This window comes from Sarcophilus harrisii, chromosome 4 (assembly GCF_902635505.1).
Source record: "Sarcophilus harrisii chromosome 4, mSarHar1.11, whole genome shotgun sequence".
NCBI classification, from domain to species: Eukaryota; Metazoa; Chordata; class Mammalia; order Dasyuromorphia; family Dasyuridae; genus Sarcophilus; species Sarcophilus harrisii.
Window position 1 is genome coordinate 133,223,207 of NC_045429.1, and position 23,338 is coordinate 133,246,544.

At 35.9% G+C, this 23,338-nt stretch overlaps 1 protein-coding gene across 4 annotated transcripts in view; it reads right to left on the bottom strand.

The window, feature by feature from the left end:
- Positions 1-23,338, bottom strand: part of SYNJ2 (synaptojanin 2) — a 132,433-nt gene that overhangs the window by 72,521 nt on the left and 36,574 nt on the right. For all 4 annotated transcript variants that reach the window (XM_031937565.1, XM_031937564.1, XM_031937567.1 and 1 more), the window contains exons 3-4: positions 18,562-18,832; positions 8,512-8,737 (exon numbers count right to left, since the gene is read on the bottom strand). In XM_031937565.1, the coding sequence (XP_031793425.1) occupies positions 8,512-8,737; positions 18,562-18,832 (497 nt within the window). The remainder of the gene's footprint in view (positions 1-8,511; positions 8,738-18,561; positions 18,833-23,338) is intronic.

Consider the following 23,338-nt stretch of genomic DNA (forward strand, 5'->3'; position numbering starts at 1 on the left):
CTGAGTACTGAAGGGGAAAAGATTTAAGTAAGGAGGCCTTCAATTCATAATATAGTGTTGGCGATTTTACCTCTTTGTGGGACTGACTGCTATCATATATGTGTAGGGAAAATTTGACCTATTTCAGGGGGATAGTGACTGATGAACACTAGTCAAAAGGCAAGCAGTATAGATTTTTAAAAATTAAATTAGTTTTCCCCAATTAAATCCATTAATAGCATGCACAAAATTATTCCCTTAAATTCTATATAATAGAACAAAAATTTTTTTTACTTAGATCAAAATTTGAAAAGGTCTCAAAATGCTCAACACATTTATAATTTATTTGCAATTATTTTAAATTTATATTTATTGTTGCAGACAAGAATATAAGGACAGAAAGTTTTAAAAAATAGATTCATAAAAGTTTCAGAATCTAAAAGGAAGGAATAAATTGAGGACCCAAAATTATGGCTCAAAAAAAAAATATCTTATTTTTACTGTTGTTCTATGAGATCTTTTTACTATACTAGGGGGTGAGATGAAGAATAAGGGAATAAAGGGAACAAAAATAAATTAGTTGAATGTCAGTTAACTTCCTTACAGGTGGTAAGGTCTATAGAAATGCCACTTGCTAAATAAAGAGTACAATCAGAAGAGTTTGACTTCCTCCAAGAAAAAAAAAAAGTTTTGTATTTTTTTCTTCATTAGCTTCACACCCAGAATTGCAGAAAAGAGAACAGAACAGAACAACACTAAAAAGGAATCACTACCTCCTCCCTGCATCATAAATTAAAGTGAATTTTAAAGAAAGATTTTTACATAATTTTGACACCCCAGAGAGTATGGTCTTTGAAATCTTTCTTTTCTGATCTGCAAGTCTTAAGATATCACTGTGACCCTTGAACCCCTAAGATTAATCAAGAACTTTATCTTTAAAACCCAAACAAGCTTCATGTTTAGCTCTATTTTTTTTTTTAGTAGGCTGAGGGTTTTTTCTTCCATTTTATGTCTACAGAGTGAGTCATAGCTACAAACCAGCCCACCAGATATGATTCACTTCAGAGCTGAAAAGGTACAACTCTGAAGGAAGGCCACAAGCTGTTGGGTCCTGGGACTGGCTGTTTATTCCTCTTAAGGAAAATGAACAGGGGAAAGATTCCTCTATTTTTCAGAAGGCCCAAGTATTTTTATATGCAAGAAAAGACTCAAGAGAGCATGTTAACTAATTAAATGCCCCATCCCACTTTCAAAAAAAACCCAACACAACAAAAGCAAATATATATTCCCCTTTATTTAATTACTGGGTCCAAAGATTACTTCACAGGTAATTAGTCAGCCATGTACTATGAGTTGACTACAGGAATTACACTTCCAAATGATTAATGAATGTTGGTCTAAATAGAGACTGCCCAGGTCTTTGAATTCAACGCCTTCACTTTGTTCCTTTGAACAGCCCCAAGAGAGGAGAAGCAAAACACTTCCCTCAACTTCCTGGAGGCCAACAGCATTTCCTCTCTGTCTCCTCTCTACCCAATAACTATTATGCAGCATCTATGTGCTAGGCAATGGTAAATACTGGGGAAAGGGCAGAGAAAAATGGACAATACTTAAAACATGTATGATTCAGGTAGAATGTGGGAGAAGAGCAAAAGAGACAGACAAAATAAATACTTCAAAGAAAATGTAAGAATGGAGGGGTGACTTTCACTTGGGTTTGGTATGTGAGTGAATCAGGAAAGTCTACATGGTGGAGGTGGTCCCTGAATTAGGTCTTGAAACAGAATTTCAACAGGCAGAAATGAGAACAGAAAGTGAGACAGGGATAGGTAGATAAGTTGAACTAAGACAAAAGTTGAAAAGATGGCAAAATGAGAGTGAATGCTATATAAATTCAATTATTATTAGGTTGAAATGTAATGGGATGCAAATCTGGAAGGGAAGACTGCAGTCAGACTGTAAAAGGCTTCATTGCACTGGTTTAGGAGTCTTTATTTTATCCTAGAGAAAACAGGGAGCCACTAGAGATGTTTGAGCAAGGATATGACATATACTTTAAAAATATTATTGGGCAGATCTGTAAAGAATGAAACGAAAAGGAGAGACTGAAAGCAGAGAGACAAATTAGGAAGTTATTGCAGGAATGGATTGGAAAGGAGAGATTGGAAGAAGAAAGACAGGTTAGGTTACATGTATTTGAAAAAAAAGATAAAAATAAACTAGGAGAAGGGGAAAAACAAAGAAAGACAGGTTAGAAAGGTAATGCAGGAATGAAAGTAATTACAGGAAGGAGAGATTGAAAGCAGAGAGGTTAGGGATCCAGTTGCAGAAATAGATTGGAAAAGAGAGACTGTATAAGCAGAGAGAAAAGTTAGGAAGTTATCACAGTAATAATATAAGTATGAGATAATAAGGGCTGGGACTAGGATAGTGGCTTTTCAAGGGAAGAGAAGAGGACAAGGTGAGAGATGGTGGAAGAAGAATTGATAAGACTCATTCATCGCTTAAATGCAAAGGGAAAAAAAAGGGAGAAGTGGAAAATGACTCTGAGGTTTCAAATCCACTTGTTAGAAAATATTGTGAGTGAAGTACACATCCCTATAATTATTACAAATGACACTTGAATGAATGGAAATGAATTGCTACCCATTAGTCCTAATGGTGAGATTGGAGGACTTTCAAGAGAGGGTCATCTGAAACCAGACTCTGCATGTAAATCCACTGTGGCTCATGAGAAAACCAGCAGAATTTGGGTAAAAGAAGATTATGACCCAAAAGTATTTCAGAAGATTCCATAAGGGAATTCTTATCAGACAAATCAATTCTTCAGAAAGTCCTACATTCGAGTTTAAAAATAATCACCTTCACACTCACAATTCAGGGGAGGCATTGCTCAACAGGACCAGAGGTAGGAATGAGCGAGAAAGGAATCAGAGATGACTAGATTTCCAGCTTGGGTGACTGGGAGGCATCAGCTACTGCAGAGGAAGCTCCGACAGCGATCTTTCCTCCCACCATAGGCTCAGCATTGGTCCTCCCAATCAAACAATTGCTTTCAATCTGCTAGCTTGGCTGGCTGCCCCCACAATCAGAGCAAACTTCAAACCTGACATTTCTCCCACTTAAAAATGTCAAGAATCATTGAGGGGGTAGGGACTTAATTACCTGGAAAAGTCAACCTCAGTTGTCTATATGCGTTTTCAGCCATTTCATCTGAAAAGAGGAGGGATGCTAGGAATCAGAATGCAATTTGTTATTCTACGGAAAACCAATTCTTCCATACACCAGCAAGACATAAAACAGACCTCTGCACTTGCCTCCATGCCCAAGAGAACTCTCATTTGTAACATCTAGGAGGTAGAGAATGACAATCACTTCTTGGAGAACTCTCCAGAAATCCATTTGGAAAACCTGATTCTAAGGAAATGAATGGAAACAATATCACAATACAGGTTTTTGTCCTATATCAACTATATAAATCTAGCTTCATCTTCCTTTGTTCTTACTACATAGGCAGGCCAGACAATAACTGGCCCCCCCAAAAAAATCCACCTTGCTGTTCAATTATAAATTCCAAAGAAATAACACTACCAAAATATAAATTTAAAAAATTTAATCTGAAGTGAGCCAAGAAAATTGGAAATTTCTCTGATAAATATTTAGAATAAGTATCCATATAATTATTTGTTTATTTGTTCCGTTAGGAATAAAGATGTCCAAAGATAACAAATTGACCAGATACTGGAATGGAAAAGATCATCTAATCTCACTGACTTGGAAAGAAAGAGGAAAGGAAGAATCTCCCCCACCCCCCAGCTTTTTGAAAACACAGAAGAATACAAGTTTCATATGATCCTAATGTTAGAGAGAACAGATTTCTAAGAACTCATAAGATCTTGGACAATATATAGGATCCCAGAGCTTAATATTTGACAAAGAAAACTGGCACAAGTGAGATATGTTCCCAAGAACAAAATCCAGAAATAATCCAGAAATCCAAAATACAGAAATAATTCCAGTGAGGGAGAAGAGAAAAAAAGCTACATACAGAAAGTGGAAGGAAGGCAGACAAAAGAGGAAGAAAACAAATATCCCATAAAAACAGTTATCAGGAATGCTATCTAGTGTGGCATTCTGCCAAAGAATGCTAATGACAACAAAAAAAGGCACTATATAGGGAGTAAAAGGAAGACGGAAAGTGGTCTAGAAATGCTACTGAGAGAAAATAAAAAGTAATCAAAAGGTCATCAAACTATTCAAGTCTCGTTCCATTTCTGTTTTTTCTACCAAGAAGAATGAGCTTTAGATTGAGAAGTTAGACATAAGACAAAATTGTTTGAAAGAAAAAAAAAAGAAGAGATGCTGAAATCATACCTAGCTACTCCCAATAAGTTTATGTCTTCCAGTCTAGACCATATTCTAAGAATGGTGTCAAATTCAAAATGAAATGGGGGCCATTAAACTACATAGAAGGTTCCCTGTGGGCCACACATTGACTTAGAAAAACACATATTAATATTACCTATATTGTATCCATATTAATTTTGTTAAATATTTCCAATTATATTTTAATCTGGTTTGGACCTCACTTCAGAGTGTTACAAGCTATTTGTTTGACACCTCTGTTCCAAGAAAGAAGGTGAACAATGGGAGAGAATTCTCTAGGGCCAGAGATGGGCAAACATAGTTTTACTTTTCTCAAATTCTGATTTTTTTCCTAAAAGGGAAAATGATGGAGTTTTCAGGTTATGGTCCTGTAAGCATGGCTTCAATTCCTGGCAAAAATTCTAAAATGTATTATTAATAATTTGTAAACATCTGGAATGGGAAATACCAGCACTGAGCCAGTTTGTATAATAACTTCATCCAAAACATATTATATCAAACTAACTTCATTTCCTTTTTTGACAGAATTGGATTGATAAATCAGGAGAATTCAATTTAATTCAATTAAGCACATATTAAGTGCCAACTATGTGTTAGGTAGTGGATATAAAAATATAAAATGAAACCAGTTCCTGTCCTAAAATCTTATATCCTATCTATTAGGTAGTGGAGAAGGAATATATATAGATGGATAAGCATAGTTTGAAATGGCACAAAACACTAAGGACTTAGGAAGTGAATTGAATCTTGAAGGAAGCTAAGTATTCTAAGAGGCCTAAGGACCAGAGGTTGGAATATAAAGCTTGGGGAAATTAAAGTAGAACTCTTTGGCTGAATCATAGAGTGTATGAAGAAATAGATAGATGGAGAGAGAGAACTGAAAAAACTTTGCAACGTATTAAATATAGGGAGAGGAAAAAAAAAAGAATTAAGGATAACTCAAGTCATGAAGAATAGTACAGTACCCTTAATAGAAATGGGAAAGTTTGGAGGAGGAATGAATTAGGTGGGGAAGATGATGTATTTTGGACTTTTACCAACTGGTATGCAGTTGGAAATGTCCAATAGACCTGGATCTCAGAAGAGTAGAATTAGACCTTGCTCTCAGAAGAGAAAGTAGAATTAGACACATTGGTATGCAAAAAGTAACATGGTACCCTGGATGGAAAAGCCAGTCTCAAAATTAAGAGTTCTAGTTTAAATTCCACCATTGACATTTAATGGCCGTATGATTATGGACAAATCATTTCTGGGCCTTGGCTTTCTCATCTTTAAAAAGAGGATAATACTGTCAATAAAAAGTTATTATAATAAAAATAAATAAATAAAATACAAATAAAAAAAAAGAGGATAATAACAGTAGGTTGCTGTGAGAATCAAATGAGATAATGTTTGTAAAACACTTAGCAGAATGTCATGCACACAAGTGGCACTACATAAATGTCATTGTCGTTGTTGAGTCATTTTTCATTCTACTCTTCAAAATACACCTTTTCCCATTTGAGATTTTCCTGTCAAAGATACTGGAATGATTTGTCATTTCCTTCTCCAGTTCATTTGACAGAGGAGGAAACTAAGACAAACAAGGTTAAGTGACTAACGCAAAGTCAAACAACTGGAAGAAAGTATCTGAGACTAGATTCAAATTCAGGAAGATGAGTTTTCCCAATTTCAGACCTGGCATTTTGTTGCTACTTAGCTGTCCTATATAAATGTTAGATTTTTTTTTTAAATTAATTACTTAACCTTTCAATCTTGAGAAATTCTCTAAAACTAGATTGTAGCTTAGGTGCTGGCCTGCATTGGTAACTTTTCTTATCAGAAGCTCTCTATATCAATGAAATCCTATGGCTAGTTCATAACATTACTTCCTCTGCACAGAAATACCCAATCAGGGGTTGATGAAATAAATGATAAATAGAGGAAAAAGGAGAAGAGAGCTAAGGCACAAAGCTTTGAGGCACCCGTGGTTAGATAGTCACAGACGGAAAGATAACAAGATGGGAATCAATCACAAAAGCTGAGGGAGAATAGCTTGCCTGCAAAAAGGAGTGGTCAATAGTAGCAAAAACTGTAGAAAATTTGAAAAGGAAGAGGACTAAAAGGCTATAGGATTTAGCAATTAACAGATTACTGGTAACCATGGAAACAGCTGTTTCAGTAAACTAGTGGGATCAAAAGCCAGACTGAGAGCAGGTGAAAAACTGGATATGGAACAAACACATGGAAATAATATTTCCTAAGAGTTTGAAGGAAATGGAAGTCATGTAGACATATAGTCCATGAAGGTTAAGAATGGGAGAGAAATGGGCACATTTGTGGGCAGACATGATGAAAAGCAGAGAGAAATAGGATGTTTGAAGGGGTAAGGTCCCAGTGGACATGAGGTTGTTCTTGGCAAAGAGAAAAGCTAATTATTTCTCAAAGACTGAAGCAAAGAAAGAGAAAATAGGGGACAATTCAGAGTAGTTGTGAGTATAGAACAGGATAGGAGAGCTTATGACAGATGGTCTTTAGTTTCTCAGTAAAGTAGGAGCTAAGGTCTTCTGTTGAGAGGGAGGCTAGTGGTGGTGTAGGAAACTTGAGGAAAAAAGGGAGAGATTTGGAACAGCATCTGTGGGAAGTGAAGTAAGGAATCAGTCAGAAAAAAAAAAGGAAAACCATAAAGCAGTAAGGGTACAAGTAAGATTACTTAACATAAATTGGCAATAGACCCCAGTCTATATTGTTGGCAATAGACAACAGTATAGTTGTGTGATTTCTCTATGTAGGTTGGGTTAAGACACAGTAAACATGGGTTTTTAATAACATATTTGACAAAATCCTTCATTATATTCCTATAGAAATGATGGAGAGACAGGAGGGAATGAGAATAATATTAAGATACATTCAGAATTGATAGAACTGGACCAAAAGAATTAACAGATTAATGTTAACCTAAAAGGAATTGAATCCTGCCAATCTAGAACCAAGGACCAAAATTGACAGAGGTCAGACTTAATAAGGCAACACAAATCCAGATCTTCCTCATTCCAAGATCTATCTACACTATGTCACATTATCTCTCCTTTGCTTCTAAAATAAATAAATAAAATAAAATTTAAAAACAAGAGCCCACATCTGTTCTTGTGACCATATCATTTTCTGAGATGGTTGCTACTTAAATCTGTTGGGAGTAAAAATCTGTCCCGAATCCCTTGGTTAGAAAAGCCCTATAGACAAGCAGTGACAGCTTGATAAGAAGTAAAGTCTTGTGTACTAATCAAATTATTTTCCCTTTTATAGACCCTGTTCTCCAATGTCCAAAGTCCTCATAAGAAGCAGCTCAATCACAGATACAAAAGGGAGAAGTCGATAAAAACACCCACAGGCACAAAATAAATATAGGGCATTTGGATGTTGTCACCCATGGCAATGTTCCACCTGTGAATTTTATCAGAACTTTTCTGTTTTAAGTTTGCCACCATCTTACATTTTCTTCTAAAGATTTACCCTGCAGACTTCAAGCTAAAGGCAGAAGTTGTAAACAGCATCCCTGGGAATGAGGACAGAATATAAAAAAAGAAAAATCAATGAAAGATTAAACAGATGGTTCCATTCTAGGGGTATTGAAACCAACTGCTCCCTTACTCTCAGATTCCACAACTCCCAACTGCCATAATTTGCTTTTAGGATGTAGCTTAAAAAAAAAAAAAAATCAATAAAAATGAGAGCATTTTTTTTTTTCTTGCCATATATCTACCCATCTATTGTTGTTCAAAAAACGATATCAAACCAAACTGGCTCATTTGTCTCCTTCTATCAAGAGTCATAACTACTCTTTGCTGAGAATCTAGAAGTTCTGTGTGAATTGCTCTTGAAAAGAAAAAAGGAGGGGGAACATTTGCTATCTAAGGGATGCATTTTCCATCTTCAGAGACGAACCAGAAAGTGAAACAAAAAGTAGCACACAACACAAACCAGAGGCAACAAACTTTCACAAGGAATGTTAAATTATAGAAAGATAAAAGCAGAGTAGGGGAGAAATACTTAAAGAACTCCTTCATGCAGTAACAAAATATGGATAAAGTCTCTGAGTGAGTCATATCCACTCAACTCAAGAAGCACTGAATCACTTGGCACCTCAAATCAGGTTCAGTCACTTACCTGCTCTGTCTCGACAAAATTAGACACATGTCCATCATCATTCACTCCCCTGATGTGAAACCGGGCACCAGCTCGTTCGCAGCTGATCCGAGAGATGAGGCAAGCTTTGGCTTGTTTATGGGAGGCATACACAGTGCGGATGGCCACCACTCCACAGATCACCTTCAACAGCCAATCAGAGCAGTTCACCTGGTAGTGTTTCAAGGGCACATGTAACAGTTGGTTCCTGTAAAATTTTACCAACGATGGATTAATTGATCAAGAAAGACCCAGGAAAAAGAGAGATTTGCCTCCCAATTGAGAATGCAGATTAAGGACTCAATTATGGCCCATCTATGATAAGATTCAAATCAAATCAATTACTCACCTCCCCAGGATCAGGCACTGGGCTGATTGTGGAAGATCACAATAACAAAAACCAAAATAATTCTACCCCTCAAGTTTTCCACTCTGCTAGGGAGTGATGGGTTTATACCACTCTCCTTCATCAACCATAACAATTTGAGTCTTTTTTTCTTCATCTGTACAATGAGGATACTAATAGCACCTATCTCATAGGGTTTCAATACTTGAAAAAAAATTAAGTTTTAAAACTTTACATAATTTCTAGATATTAGAACTATTTATTTATTTTATTTTGGAGAGACAGGAAATAATATAATTAATTACAAAGAAAAAAAGGTGGAAAAGAACATTATAACCAAGAGGCATACAAATCAAGTTTTAAGATAGGTAAGAGGAAAAAACTCCCATTCTGGCAACATTCTTTGTGTTTATGTGATTATGAATTAAAAGTGTTAACCTAAATAAAAACCCTGTGATCTCACTGTTGGGGTTACCATCCTAAGGATGTTATTAAGTAAAAATAGATTCCTTGATATGAAAATATTGATGGAAGCTTCTTATGTACTATTAAAATAAAAATAATAGAAACTGAAAATTTCCAACTGGGGAAATTAAGATCTGAATGGCTAAATAAATGATGGTATATTAATGTAATGTAACATAATATAAAAAGGATAAATTTGAAGAATACAAAGGAATACAAACTTATATGTTAGGCTGAAAATAACAGAAGATATACTTTAAAAAAATTTTTTTTTAAAAATACATACAACCAAGCAAAAGAGATTGAAAGTAAACACAAGGAAATGAGGTCTTTTTTGTTATTATATTAAGTTTAATATGACCTTTTAAAAAATAGTTTGAGTATTTGTGATTTTGTGTATGATTTTGCTTATTTTTCAAACACTTATCTAGTCATTCACTGATTTCACTTTCCTTGTTCTCAACTTGATCCAATTAAATCAACATAGCACTTTTCTCTCCTCTTGAACCCTTTACTTTCTTCTCAAGGCTCACATCTTGCCAAACCCTAATCCTGGGGTAGTTTGGTGGCTCAGTGAAGAGTCTGAAGTTAAGAAAAAGCATCTTCCTGAGTTCAAATCTGACCTCGGATACTTAGTAGCTATATGACCCTGCACAAGTCACTTAATCCTGTTTATCTCATCAGTAAAATGAACTGGAGAAAGAAATGGCAAATCACTCCAGTATCTTTGCCAAGAAAACCAAAAATGGAGTCACAAAAAATAGAGTGAAACTGAAGAAATGACTAAACAACAACAATTCTGGATTACTCCCACTATCTCTTTGTTCAGGAATTCATGAAATCAGCTAATTGGATGCACTATAAATTTATATTATCTAATCTCAACTGAGCCCTCACTGCAGCAAGCAAATCTTTTATTCCTAATTGATTCATCATCACATTTTTCTCCCCATAGGTACTTCTCCCCTCCCCCATAAGTCTCTTGTACTCTGTTAGTAGAAGACTTCACCTCATATCTTACTAAGAAAAATCAAAATCATTTTCCACAAAGCTCCCTCTCTTGCCCTAATTTACATCATCCCCCATTTCTTCCTCCTTTCTTCCTCTTTCCCCAAGGTCAACTCCTTTAGTTGATCCCTACTTTTTGACCGAGGGATTGCCCCATCAATCTCTCCATCTCTCATTCTAATCTTCAGAATCTACTCTCTCTCACTAGTTGATTCACAGTCTGATACTCAGGTCCCTCCTGTTCTTAAAAAAAAAGTAAAATTTAAAAACTCACATCCTATAGCTACCTATTTTCTCCTTTATAGGCAAAAAATCTATATATAGTCTCTAACTCACTGCAAACCACTTCTATATCTTTGCCACCATCCCTCCCCCCAAAAAAACCACAAAATGGGGTCACAAAGAGTCAGATTCAACTGAAAAAAAAATGACTAAACAATTCTGGATTATTCCCCATATTTCTTTCTTCAGGAATTCATGAAATCAGACTAATTAGATCCACTATTAAGTTTATATTATCTAAATCTCTTCTCAATGACTTCTCAGTCCCTCAAAATCTGACTTTTGGCAGTGATCTCAATGATCATATTTAATAACTTCATTCTTCTTAATCTCTGAAATATCCGACATTGCTAATCATTCACTCCTCCTGATTATTCCCTCCTCTTTAGGTTTTTAATGTCTCTCTTGGTTCTCCTATTTCTCTGACAGCTTGTTTTTGGTCTTCTTAGTTGCATGACCATTCACTCCCCTATATGTTGGTGTCCTCTAAGCCTCTATCCTGAGCCCTCTACTCTTCTTAGTGACCTCATCAACTGCCACAAATTCAATGATCATTTCAATGCAAATACCTTTCATATCTTTATGTTTCTCTCCTGAGCTCCATTATCACAACACCAACTATCTATCAGACATCAAACTAGATGCCCTGAAGACATGAAATATGTCTAAAACAGAATTCATCTTTCTCCAACAAACAAAATCTTTTATTTTTCTCGAGAAAAGCCTTGATTCTCCAATCACCCAAGTTTATAAACTTGAAATCATTCTTGACTTCTCACTCTCATCTACCCAACAATCCAATCAGTTGCCAATTATTGTTGATTCTGTCTTCATAATATCATTTATTTTTGACCCCTTCTCTATATTCACACAGCCATTAGCCTAATTCAGACTTTTGTTGTCTTTAAACTGAACTATGCAATAGCCTCCTAATTAGTCTTCCTGCCTCAAATCTCCCTCCTTTCTAGTTCATTCCAACCAGTTGCCAAAGTAATATCCCTGCAACACAGGTCTGACCATATCATTCCTCTGACAAATTCCAGGAGCTCCCCATGACCCCTAGGATCAAATACAAATGACTCTGGCTAATTTCAAGCCCTTCAGAAGCTGGTTCCAACCAGATTTTTCAAGTCCTTTTAAGCATGCCATTCTTGCCCTCTTTAGTCCAATCCAGATGACCTTGATATTTTTCACACACAATATTTCATCTCCTATCTCTGTACCTTTATACAAGTTGTCTCATAGGCTTAGAATGCTTTTATTCTTAATGTTTCAGTTCCAAAATAAGCGTAAATGCTACTTTCCTAATGGCCCCCAATGTGGCAACCCTACCTCCATGCAATCAATCAATTATCCTGCATTTATTTTACATATACTTGTGTGCCCATACGCCATCTCCCAGCTAATGTTCAGTTGTTCCCAATTGTGTCTGACTCTTCGTGATTCCATTTTGAGTTGTCTTGGCAAAGTTATGTTAGAGGTTTACCATTTCCTTTCTCTAGCTTATTTTACAAATGGGGAAACTGAGGATTAAGTGAGTTGCTCAGGGTCACACAGCTAGTAAATGTCTGAAGCCAGATTTGAATTCAAGAAGATGAATTATTTGCTTGTCTGAATTGGACAAATCAAATTTCCTAGTACATATATTACTCCCCAGGGAATGGAAACCAGGAATTTGTTAGTGCTACTAATTTTGACCCCCAAAATTCTACTTCTATCCTCTTCCTTCAGGATGGGGTGAGATGGTTAGTGGACACGCTTTGCCATTAAGTGGCAATTAGTCAAGAACTGCTTCAGCCCACGAGCTAAGAGCCAAAAGAACTAAGTCACCCATATAAAACCTCTAACTCATTCATGAGGAATAAGACTCTATTATTCTTATATAGACAGAATATATATTCTGGGATATTGCTGCATAGAGTATAACTCAGATCACAATGGACTATTTGTATTAAAACAGCAATGAATGACATTATTGCTCTTCGGCTTTTTCAAATACAACACTCTTTCTCACCAGTATTCAATCCCTTGAACTAAAACTAGATAAGTGCTTCCCCAACAGGATGGGCAAGGAAGTTACTTTGTGATGGCACTCCACTCACACTATAGGGATACCTTAGAAAACTAGATTATCTTGACAACCCAGATGGCTCCTCCCAAACAATATTTGTTCTAGAGAGTAATGTAGAAATATTTCAATTTTCCTCTTAACTCAATCTCCTTTTACCAGTCAGGGGTTCAACTAGAATTCTAGCAACACCCTTTGTGTAATTTTTTTGGAGGGAAAGAAGAAAAGCAAATCTGTGATTTCATTAGAGTAGAGAACTGCCAATGAAGAAGCTCCTACTTCAGATAATCTAGAAGGCCACTCTTTCTACCATTTATAATCTTGGGAGACTATACCTGAGGGCAGACATATTCAGTGACTTGACTAAAGTCACAAAGCTAGTAGTAGATATCTAAGTCTTAAGATTGGCTTTCTTCACTGCTTTGCATGAACTCTTGATATTTCACTACAAAAGTCACATCCGATCTAATCCGTTGCTATGTCTTTGTACTTGCGGCAATAAGGAGGGGAAATGAATCACTATTATTCAGGTAATAAACCAAGTTCAAGAAAAGGAAGAATTTCCTAGCAATAAAAGCTGTCTGAAAATGGAATGTTACCTTGCAAGATGATTAAATTTTCTGTCACTGGAGGTATTTAATGAATGACTCACTAGGAATTGTAGAAGATATTTATACTTCAGGTACAGTATGACTAGATGAACTTTGAGTCCTTTTCCCAATTTCAAATTCAAAGAAATGACAATATCAATGAAATGACAAAATTCTACCAACTGGAATGATTCCTTGCTTTCCTCTTTTAATATCTGCTTATAGGGATGAAGTACACTGCAATAAAAAAGCATCTTGGGTTCAATGGATGGATGAAATCATAGGTTCAAGTATTTTATAGGACCAAAGTAGATAGTTCCAACTTGAAAAAAAAAAAAGGTTCTACTATGTGCTGTGAGAAGCTCTCTAGATATTTTTTCACTTCTGATCTCAACAGCTCCCATGGGTCCAATTGTCATCTCTATACAGATAACTCCCAGATGTTTATTCAGACCTAATGTCTCTCCTGAGCTCCAAAATGGTATCAATCACTGCCTTTTTTAATACTTGAAATTAGATGTCCTGTAGACATGTCGCATTCCATAATGTACTTTAAAACTAAACTCATTATCTTTCCAATCAAAATCATTTCCTCTTCCCAGCTTCCCTATCACCACTAAGAGTGGCACCATCCTCAGGCTCCTTAGATGACAAACTCAGTGTTATCTGCAAATTTCAAAAATCAAAATTTCTAATTTCTAAAACTGCTCACTCATGGATCTAATCTCTTCTGTCTCTATGCTCTATTTCAGGTCTTCATCAATTTTTGCTTTTACTATTTCAACAGCCTTATGGTCTTCCTGCCTTAACTCTTTTCCTAATCTAAAGCATCCTTCAGTCAGCTGCCAAAATGATCTTCATGAATTATAGGTATGATAATGTTAATCACTCCTTTCATAAACTTCAATGGTACTTTATTAGCTCCAAGAAGAAACACAGCATAAATGTTCTGTTAGATTTTTAAAGACCTTGACAATCTGGCCCCTTCCTCTAGCTCATTTGACAGATGAGGAAACTGAGGAAAGTAGTGTAGGTGACTTGCCCAAGTGTCTGAGGCTGAATTTGAACTTATCTTTCTGAGGACCAGCATTGTACCCACCGAACCAATTATCTGCTTGTTGACTAATAGGATCATGACTAGACTAACACTCTAACTACTTCTCTAGTTTTCTTACACTTTATTCCCTTTCACAAACTAAACTAATGAGACTGTTGTCGTGTCATTTTTCAATCATGTCTGACTCATCATGACCCTATTTGACATTTTCTTGGCAAAGATACCAGTTTGTCATTTCTTCCTCTAGCTCACTTTACAAATGAGGAAACTGAGATCCAGGGTCCCACAGCTAGTCTCTAGCCTTCCTGCTATTCCTTCTTGCTTCATCTCCAGACTATGTCCTTTCACCAGACATTCCCTCATGCTTGGGATGAACCTTATTCTCCCCAACTTTCTATCTTCTCTGTTGCCCCTCCTGGGATAAGATAAATCTGATTACTTCAAATATCACAAAGCTGCTAACTTAGCCTTGGATACTCAAGACCTTTCCACCTCCCTCAGCCTTGTTTCTCCTCAGATTGGAGAGCTAGAAGGTGAATTACTAAATTCCTCCCAAAGCTTTCCTTTATAAAAGATAGGACCTGACCTTTCAACTTACTCTACTTTCCCATTTGTGGCTCTGCTTAGTTCCTCTGCAGAACAAGATTACAACCATCATCTCCTCCAACTTTGTGGGTACCTCTTTGTCCCCCATCTCCTTTTCAGCTTTCTTTCGTCTGTTGTCTTCTCTCGTTAGATTATAAGCTTCTTGAGGACAAGAACTGACTTTCTTAGTATACTCCTGGCTCATAGGAGCTTAATAAATGTTTGTTGAATTATAAAAGGGCTTTTCCAGTTCCACCCCATACCTTCACTACTAATTCTTTTCCTCTGAGATTACTCTATATTTAAAACACCTCATAAGTACATTTTTAAAAATTATTTTTCCTATTAGACTCTGTGCCCATAAAGATTGGGACTATGCTTTTGCCTTTTTTGCATCCCAGTGTTTACAGTGTTTAGCACAAGGCCAAATTGAAAACTCTTAATAAATGCTTCGTGTTGTCTAGTCATGTCTGACTCTTCATAATCCCACTTGGGGTTTTCTTGGCAAATATTGGGGTGATTTGCTATTGTCTTCTCCAGTTCATTTGACAGAGGAGAAAACTGAGGAAAACAGGGTTAAGGGAGGTAATAGCTAGTGAGTATCTCAGGCTGCATTTGCCTCAGATCTTTCTGACTCCAGGTCCAGCATTGTATCCACCAAGCTATCTAGCTGCTTGTTGACTAACCTAATAGGATCATGGATAAACCAACACTCTACCTATAGATTTAAAGGGGGCAGCTTAGATATTACTTATTCCAACTTTTTCCTTTTACCAATGAGGGAACAGAAGTCCAGAGAAGGTAGAGTGTCACAGAACCAAAAATCTTGCAGAGAAAAAAATTTTTAGACCCCTGACTCCAAAAAACAGGATCTTTGCACTCCAACAGCTGCCTCTCAGGACACTTTATCTCATGAGCAGCAATGGAATTTGTGTTGAACAGGATACTGAGCTACACAAATAATGGGTTGGGGTTGGTTCACTCAGTAGCCAGCTCTAAAGATGTCACATTTAATTCTTATAATTGGGTCTGACCAACCAGAGGAATTTTTTTTCCTTTTAACAAGAGCATTGATTACTACCAACGGTGAGTAAGCAAGGATGTGCTGGGCGTGTACTCTAAATATCTACCCTGATTCACCCATTTCTTGGCAAACAACATTAATGGTAAGAGGGTAAGGCCTCCAGAAAACTCAAGAGTTCCATCAGGCCAGCAATGATTACTGACAGCTGCTATCACTTGGTCTTATTTCACAACTTCTCATTTGCAAATGAGCCAGGAAAAAGAGTAACCTTTTGCCAGACTATGATCCTTGTAGTTTAATTTCTTAGTCACATTTGTTGGCTCTTGGTAGGAACACAAGCCATTTTATTTAGGGAAGAGAAACACAGATTTATTAAAGGAATCAAAGTTTTGAATTTCCCTCTAGGACATTATTGTAATAGTAATTAATATTATTAAAATGAACGATAATGACTAGCATTTATATAGCACTTAAGGTTTTCAAAGTGCCTTACAATATCATCATATTTTACCCTAGTAACAAGAGGTTTTTTAAACCCCATTTTACAAATGAGGAAACTGAGGTAGACAGGAAAGTGACTTGCTCAGGGTCATATACCCAATAAGTTTGAAGCCAGTTTTGAACTGAGTTCTTCCTGATTCCAGGCCCAGAGTTCTCTCAACTACTACATCTATCTCTGACATATGAGATGATAATTATCAGGTACTATAGTACCCAGAGGCTGAGAATATGGACTCACTCTATACAGTGGATAGAGCTCCTGATCTGAAGTCAAGAGAGTTCAAATATGACTTTACACACTTACTAGCTTAGCCATTTCCTCTTCCATAAAATCTCCCCAGAGTGAGTCCACATCTTGTAATCTCTCATGTAGCATTTACTATCTCATTTTGGTGAGAAATGATATTATTTATGTTGTTATTTTTATGTATGTATACTTTTCTAGACAGGTAGATAGATGGTTTGGTGGGTAGAGTGCTGGGCCTAGAATCAGGAAGATCCGAGTTCAAATTCAGCCTCAAACACTGAGCAAGTCATTTAATTTTTGTTTGCCTTAATCCACTGGAGAAGGAACAGGAAAACCACTCCAGGATCTTTGCCAAGAAAACCCCATGAACAATATGGCTCACAGGATCACAAAGAGTGAGACACGATTGAACAACAACAACAACAAATACTTTTCTATCAATCACAATGCTGGCACAAAGGAGTTATTCAATCCAATAATTGACCCCCCAAAATGCCACTGAGTTGTAGAAATTCTGAGGGTTTCTCACAGTCCTTCTCATTCCCAGAGGGGAATATATAAATGTTTTCAAGAATTATTCAATCTCTGACAATCCCTTAGTGCTCTCTGTTTGAGATGGCAATAAGTTAGAAGCCACTGCCTTTAGCCCTCAGACTCAAAGTCTAATGCTTTTTCCTCCCGACAAAGCCTGGGATTTTAGAGCTGGTTATTCAAAGGTGTACCATCTCAACAAATACTTCCAAACCAAAGAAACATATCCTGATCGCTATTAGAAAATAGCTATGGATATGCTGGATTATTACACAAAGAAAGCTTCACTACAACTACTACAGAGAGCAGGGATGTATAAAGAGGCCTAAGGCAACACTATTTACTTATTAAGGATAGCAACTCTAATTCCTTTGCCTGTATTTTCTTATATGAACCTCAGGAATACAAGGAATAAGTATCACGACTCAACTACAGCTTACATTACATGGACTATATCTTGACGTCGCAGATACTCTTTTAAGAGGAAATAACCTACAAAAGCAAGAATGGTTGCCATGTCAATGGCCCAAGCAAAGTCTATCTGAGAGTCTTAGTCCTTCACAGAAATACATAATTTACAGACATTAAAGCACCTTACAGATATCAGACAATCAATAATAATTTCTGGAGTGCTTACTGTGGATCAGGCACTGTGCAAAAAGACCAAAGTGAGTCCCTGCCCCTGAAGAGTCATTTAAAGTCCTATTTCAGCACATCCATCATAGAGTAACAATGTGTGACACAATGGATAACTACCATGGAAATGCAGTGAAGAACTACAATCTCAAGAGAGACTTAGTACATGAGGTACACTGGGGCACTTCCTAATAAGAGGTAATCTTTTATCATCTTTAAAACTTAAAGTATGTTTACTAAAGAACCAGAAAAACAGGCACCATAATCACTTAAAATCTGAGCTACCAGAAGTGGCCACAGGGCCCTCTTCAAAGGGCTATGCATCCCAAGTCAATATCTTTCAAAAAAAAAAAACGTATATAAATAAAAACAGAGAACATCAATTTCCAATTAACTGAGCTAATGTATAAAAGCAGTGTCCCTTAGCAGAGAATACATTTTACTTATCTTTGTAGTTTTCCAGAACCTAAAAGAGTATTTTGTGCATCATCAACATTTAAATAAACCTTTTTTTAATTTACTGAGTATGCTGAGCAGTGGGAGGAATATAGACTCGAGTTTAATATTCTTCCATGAATATTTCACAAAATAGATATTTCCAAAGCAAAAAACTAAGATCTAGCTTCTAAAATAGCTGCCACTTGTGCTATTTGTAAAAAGACTAAAGCTGAAATAAAACACAAGGTACTAACCAGAAAAAGGAATTTCCCAACTCATAATCGTCATCACCCTGCTTTTGAGCTCGGACAGTCAGGTCAAAATTGGAGCCAGCATTGGGCCAGGAGAAATAGAACATCCCAGAGTTGAGAATTTTTTTCAGGGCAGTGAGACGGTCTTCTTCCTTGACATCTTCCTGGAGTGGACAGAAGTCGATTGTGGTGATTTTATAGATCTCAGCATCAAGAATTCTTCCCACTGATGTACAGCCTGTCACCAAGACCAGGAAGCTCAGTTGTGTACCACCTAGAATGTTAATCAGAAAAGAGGATTATCTGTTATTGCTTCCACGGAAGCAGAAGAGACCTGATAAATATGAACATTATAACCATAAAAATATGGTCACACTGTGACACCATTTCCCCCCTATCCTTTTAGGAGTAGATAGAGCATGTTATATTCCCCCAATACAGCATAAACTTTAGAGCAAGGACAGTTTCATTTTTGTCTTTGTATCCCCAGTAGAATGGGTTCTTAATGTGTGTTGAAAAGTGAGTGTGCCTTATTTGTTACACAGGAGGACATCTATTTAGGAGTTGGTGATAAAGATAATATTTTTGTGAGAAACAAGCAAAAAAGAGAAAGATTGATAAAAAAAAACCTAATCTTTAAATTGTTTTAAAATTACAAAAAAAAAAACAGCCCAAAAAACTGATTGATAAAACATTTAAAACTACAAAAGCAAAACAAAACCCCAGGTATCCATTGATTGGGAAACAGCTGAAACAATGTGGCATAGGAATGTAACAGAATATTGTTTCACCATAAGAAATGGCAAATATGAGAAACTCAGAGATACATATGAAGAGATTGTTTGAACTAAAAGAGATGAGACCAGAATATTTTATAGATAATGTATATAATGGTTGTAATACTGAACAGAGAAATACTAAATGACAATTAAAATCAAATTAAATGCAATAACTGATATTTGTTCTCATGACAAGATATTATATTTCTTTCCTCTCATGGCTGGGAAGGCAAAGGGAAGTGATTACAGATGATAAATGTTGCCTATGCTGACAGATGCTTCCAAAGTCAATTGTTTTATTAATTTTTTTATTGTTATGGAAGGTTTTTTTGGGGGGGGCTTAGAAATTAATTGGGAAATAACTATTTTAAAAAGGATCATTAAATATTTTAAATAAATAAATATAGAATGAAGCGACAGACCTCTTTGCTCACAGCAACATGACAGAGCATGGAGTATGATGGGGCAAGCAGCCAAGTGAAATCCAATGAAAAGCACATAAAAAGAGAATCCAGAGAACAGAAGTAGCCTCCCACCCACCCATGACTGAAAAGAAAACAAGAAAAGGCTAAGCCAGAAGAAAGGAAGGAAGAAGTCTCCATAGATGAGAAGAAAAAGCAGAAGAGATTCTAAGATATCCCAAAGCCAGAGAGGAGAGTGGAGATAGCTCAACTATGTGGTTATAGACCAGGTTCCAGTCTGAGAAGGTTACCTTGGAAACCTTGGGAACACCATTGACCTTGGAAGAACTGTATTCTGATAGGTCCTCAGCTAGAACCAGAGGCATCTAGGAAGTACTCTTTTAATAACTGAGTGGACTCAGCAATTTACAGAGTTGCCTTAATTCCCTTTTTTGCCTTCTTTTTGCATTCATTTGTGTAACAAAGTTACACTTGATTTGTGGTTAATATACTTGCCAGAGTTATGTTGCCTAGTACAGAGATTCTCCCAGGATTCTGAGTTGGGGCTCTGAGACCATGAAAAGAAATATCTTTCATAGATGTCTTTCAGCTCCTGTATGATGACCAGACATATAGAAAAGAAAGGGTCTTAAACCAAGCAGTCTGGATATGAAATCAGAGGGCATGGGTTTTAAATTCTGGTTTTGCCAATTAGTTCCCTTATGATCTTGAGTAAAGTACTTAACCTTACTGGATCTTAGTATCCTTATCATAAAATAAGGGAGTTGGATCAGATGACATTTAAGGTCCCATACCAACTCTAAAGATTTTTCATCTACTCTTGGGTTGACATATGTCTGCTCTATTCTTAAGAGTTTGGCTTCAGCTCAATCTAGACTCAAAAGACCAACCCTGGTGAGAGATAACCTAGGTTATTCGTCCATTACAGCATGCTTTTATCTCATGTGGTTGCTTGTTTTGTTTTACCATATTTGTCATGTTTGTGAAAGAAGACACAGGCTCAAAGGGGAAAAAACACAAAAATGCAGAAAGTGAAAAATAGCAAGCTTCAAACTATATTTTGATGCTATCAGTTCTTTCTCTGGAGATGGACAGCATTTTTCATCAAGAGTGCTTATTTTAGATTATTGTATTGATGAGAATAGCCAAGTCATTCACAGTTGATCATCATTTAGTAGTGCTGTTACTTATACAACATTCTCCTGGTCCTGCTCATTTTATTTTGCATTAGTTCATGTAAGTCATCAGCCTGCTCCTCGGTTCTTTTAGTACAGTAATATTCCATGAAAATCATATATCACAACTTGGCTCAGTCATTCCTCAATTAATGAACATGCCCTCAATTTCTAATTCTTTGCCACCATAAAAAGAACTTCTATAAATATTTTCATGCAAAAAGGTCCTTTTTCACCTTTTAAAAAAATCTCTTTGTGATACAGACTTACTAATGGTATTGCTGAATCAAAAGGGATATATAGTTTTATAGCCTTTTGGGCATAGTTCCAAATTGTTCTCCTGAATGGTTAAATTAGTTCTCATGTGGTTGTTTTGTTGTTATGTTTTAGGATCAATTGAACCCTTTGTGAAGACAAAAGACTCTTTGGACCACTTGTTCCACACACATCCATGCAATGGAATTAATAAGAAAAAAAAATAATGTCCAGCTTTTATTCATTCAACAAATTTATAAACAGTAGCCACTATATATACCACAAATACTGGCAGAAGATACTAGAGAAACAAAACAATGCCCACCCTCTAAGAACTTAGACTATATGTAATCCACTAGATGATATATATATTTTTTGATACACAAAGATTAAATATGTGGACTTATTGAATCAACAAGACAATATGTCTTATTACATAATTGATATTAAATGCACTAATACATTAAATATACTTCGATATTAAAATGATTTTTTCAATTAACATCTATTTTCTCTCCCTTCCACCTCCCCTCATCATTTAAAAAACAAACAAATAACAAAAACCTCTTAAAACAAATATTCATATGCAAGCAAAACAAATTCTTGCATTGGCCACGTTAGAAAATAAACAGACTTTTTATCCACATAAAACAGTTAATTATCAATATAAAGCAATATGATTAAAAATGAGCAATATAAAAAAGAAGAGTTCAGAAAAAGCAGTTGATCACTTTGTGGGCTAAAGTCATCTAAAAGAGCTCCATGGAGAGAGTAATATTTGAGTTGAACCACAATGAGAATGAGTTGGATTTGAATATTCAGGGAAGAAGCATGCTCTACCTAGGAGGACATTATGAACCAAAGTATAGAGTAAAAAAGAAAAATAGTACATGTCCTAGACTGATAAGATGACTGATTTGGCTAAAGCAGAACAGGAATGCTGTAAAATATTAGGAAATAAAGTTGGAGTCATAGGATGAAACTCAAGAACAAAAGAGGTAGATATTTAAATGCATGTCAGAAATAAATTATACATTCTTATTTTGTATTTAGATTTAAAATAAATAGCAAAATTTACCAAAAACATTAAATGTTGAAAACTATCTTTACATGTTATTGGAAAAAAAATAAAATTCAGTTTACTAAAAGAAAAAATGATAAGAAGGATGCTTTCAGAAAAAATAGAAAGATCAATGTGAATTGATACAGAGTGAAATGAGTTGAACCAGGAGAACATTATGCACAGTAATGGTAATATTGTCAGTTGATCTACTGCGAATGACTTAGCTGTTCTCAGCAATACAACTCTGAAAGACTTATAATGAAAAATCCCACCCCTCTCCAGAGTAAGAACTGTTAGAGTCTGAATTCAGTTCAAAATATACTTTAAAAGAAATATTTTTCTAATTTTTCTTGGGAGAAGGAAATTCTGTCTTTTCTTTTATAACACATTTAATATGGACATATATTTTTTCAGTGACTAGACTTGTATAACCTATATCAAATTGCTTGCCTTTTTTAAATAAAGCTTTATTTTCAAACCATACGCAGATAGTTTTCAACATTCACTCCTACAAAACCCTGTGTTCCAATTTTTTTTCTTCCTCCCTTCTTCCCTGGACCACAATCTAATATATGTTAAACATGTGCAATTCCTCTACACATATTTCCACAATCATGCTGCATAAGAAAAATCAGACTGAAAAGGAAAAAAAATGAGAAAGAAAATGCATGCAAACAAAAACAGAAAGAGTGAGAATGCTATGTTGTGGTCCACACTCAGTCCCCACAGTCCTCTCTCTAGATGTAGATGGCTCTCTCCATACAAGACCATTGAAACTGGCCTGAATCACCTCGTTGTTGAAAAGAGCCACATCCATGAGAGTTGATTATCATATAATCTTGTTGTTGTTCTGTACCATGTCCTCCTGGTTCCACTCACCTCACTTAACATCGGTTCATATAAGTCTTTCCAAGCCTCAGAAATAAATTACAACAATAGTTTGTTTGCATTTTACATATTGTTTTCCAGTTCACAAAGTACTTTCCTTACATGCTATATGGCCGTACCAGTATTTGTGTCTCCATTTTACAAAGGAGGAAACTGAGGTGAAGAAATTGGTAGTGTACAGGACTCATACCTAATAAA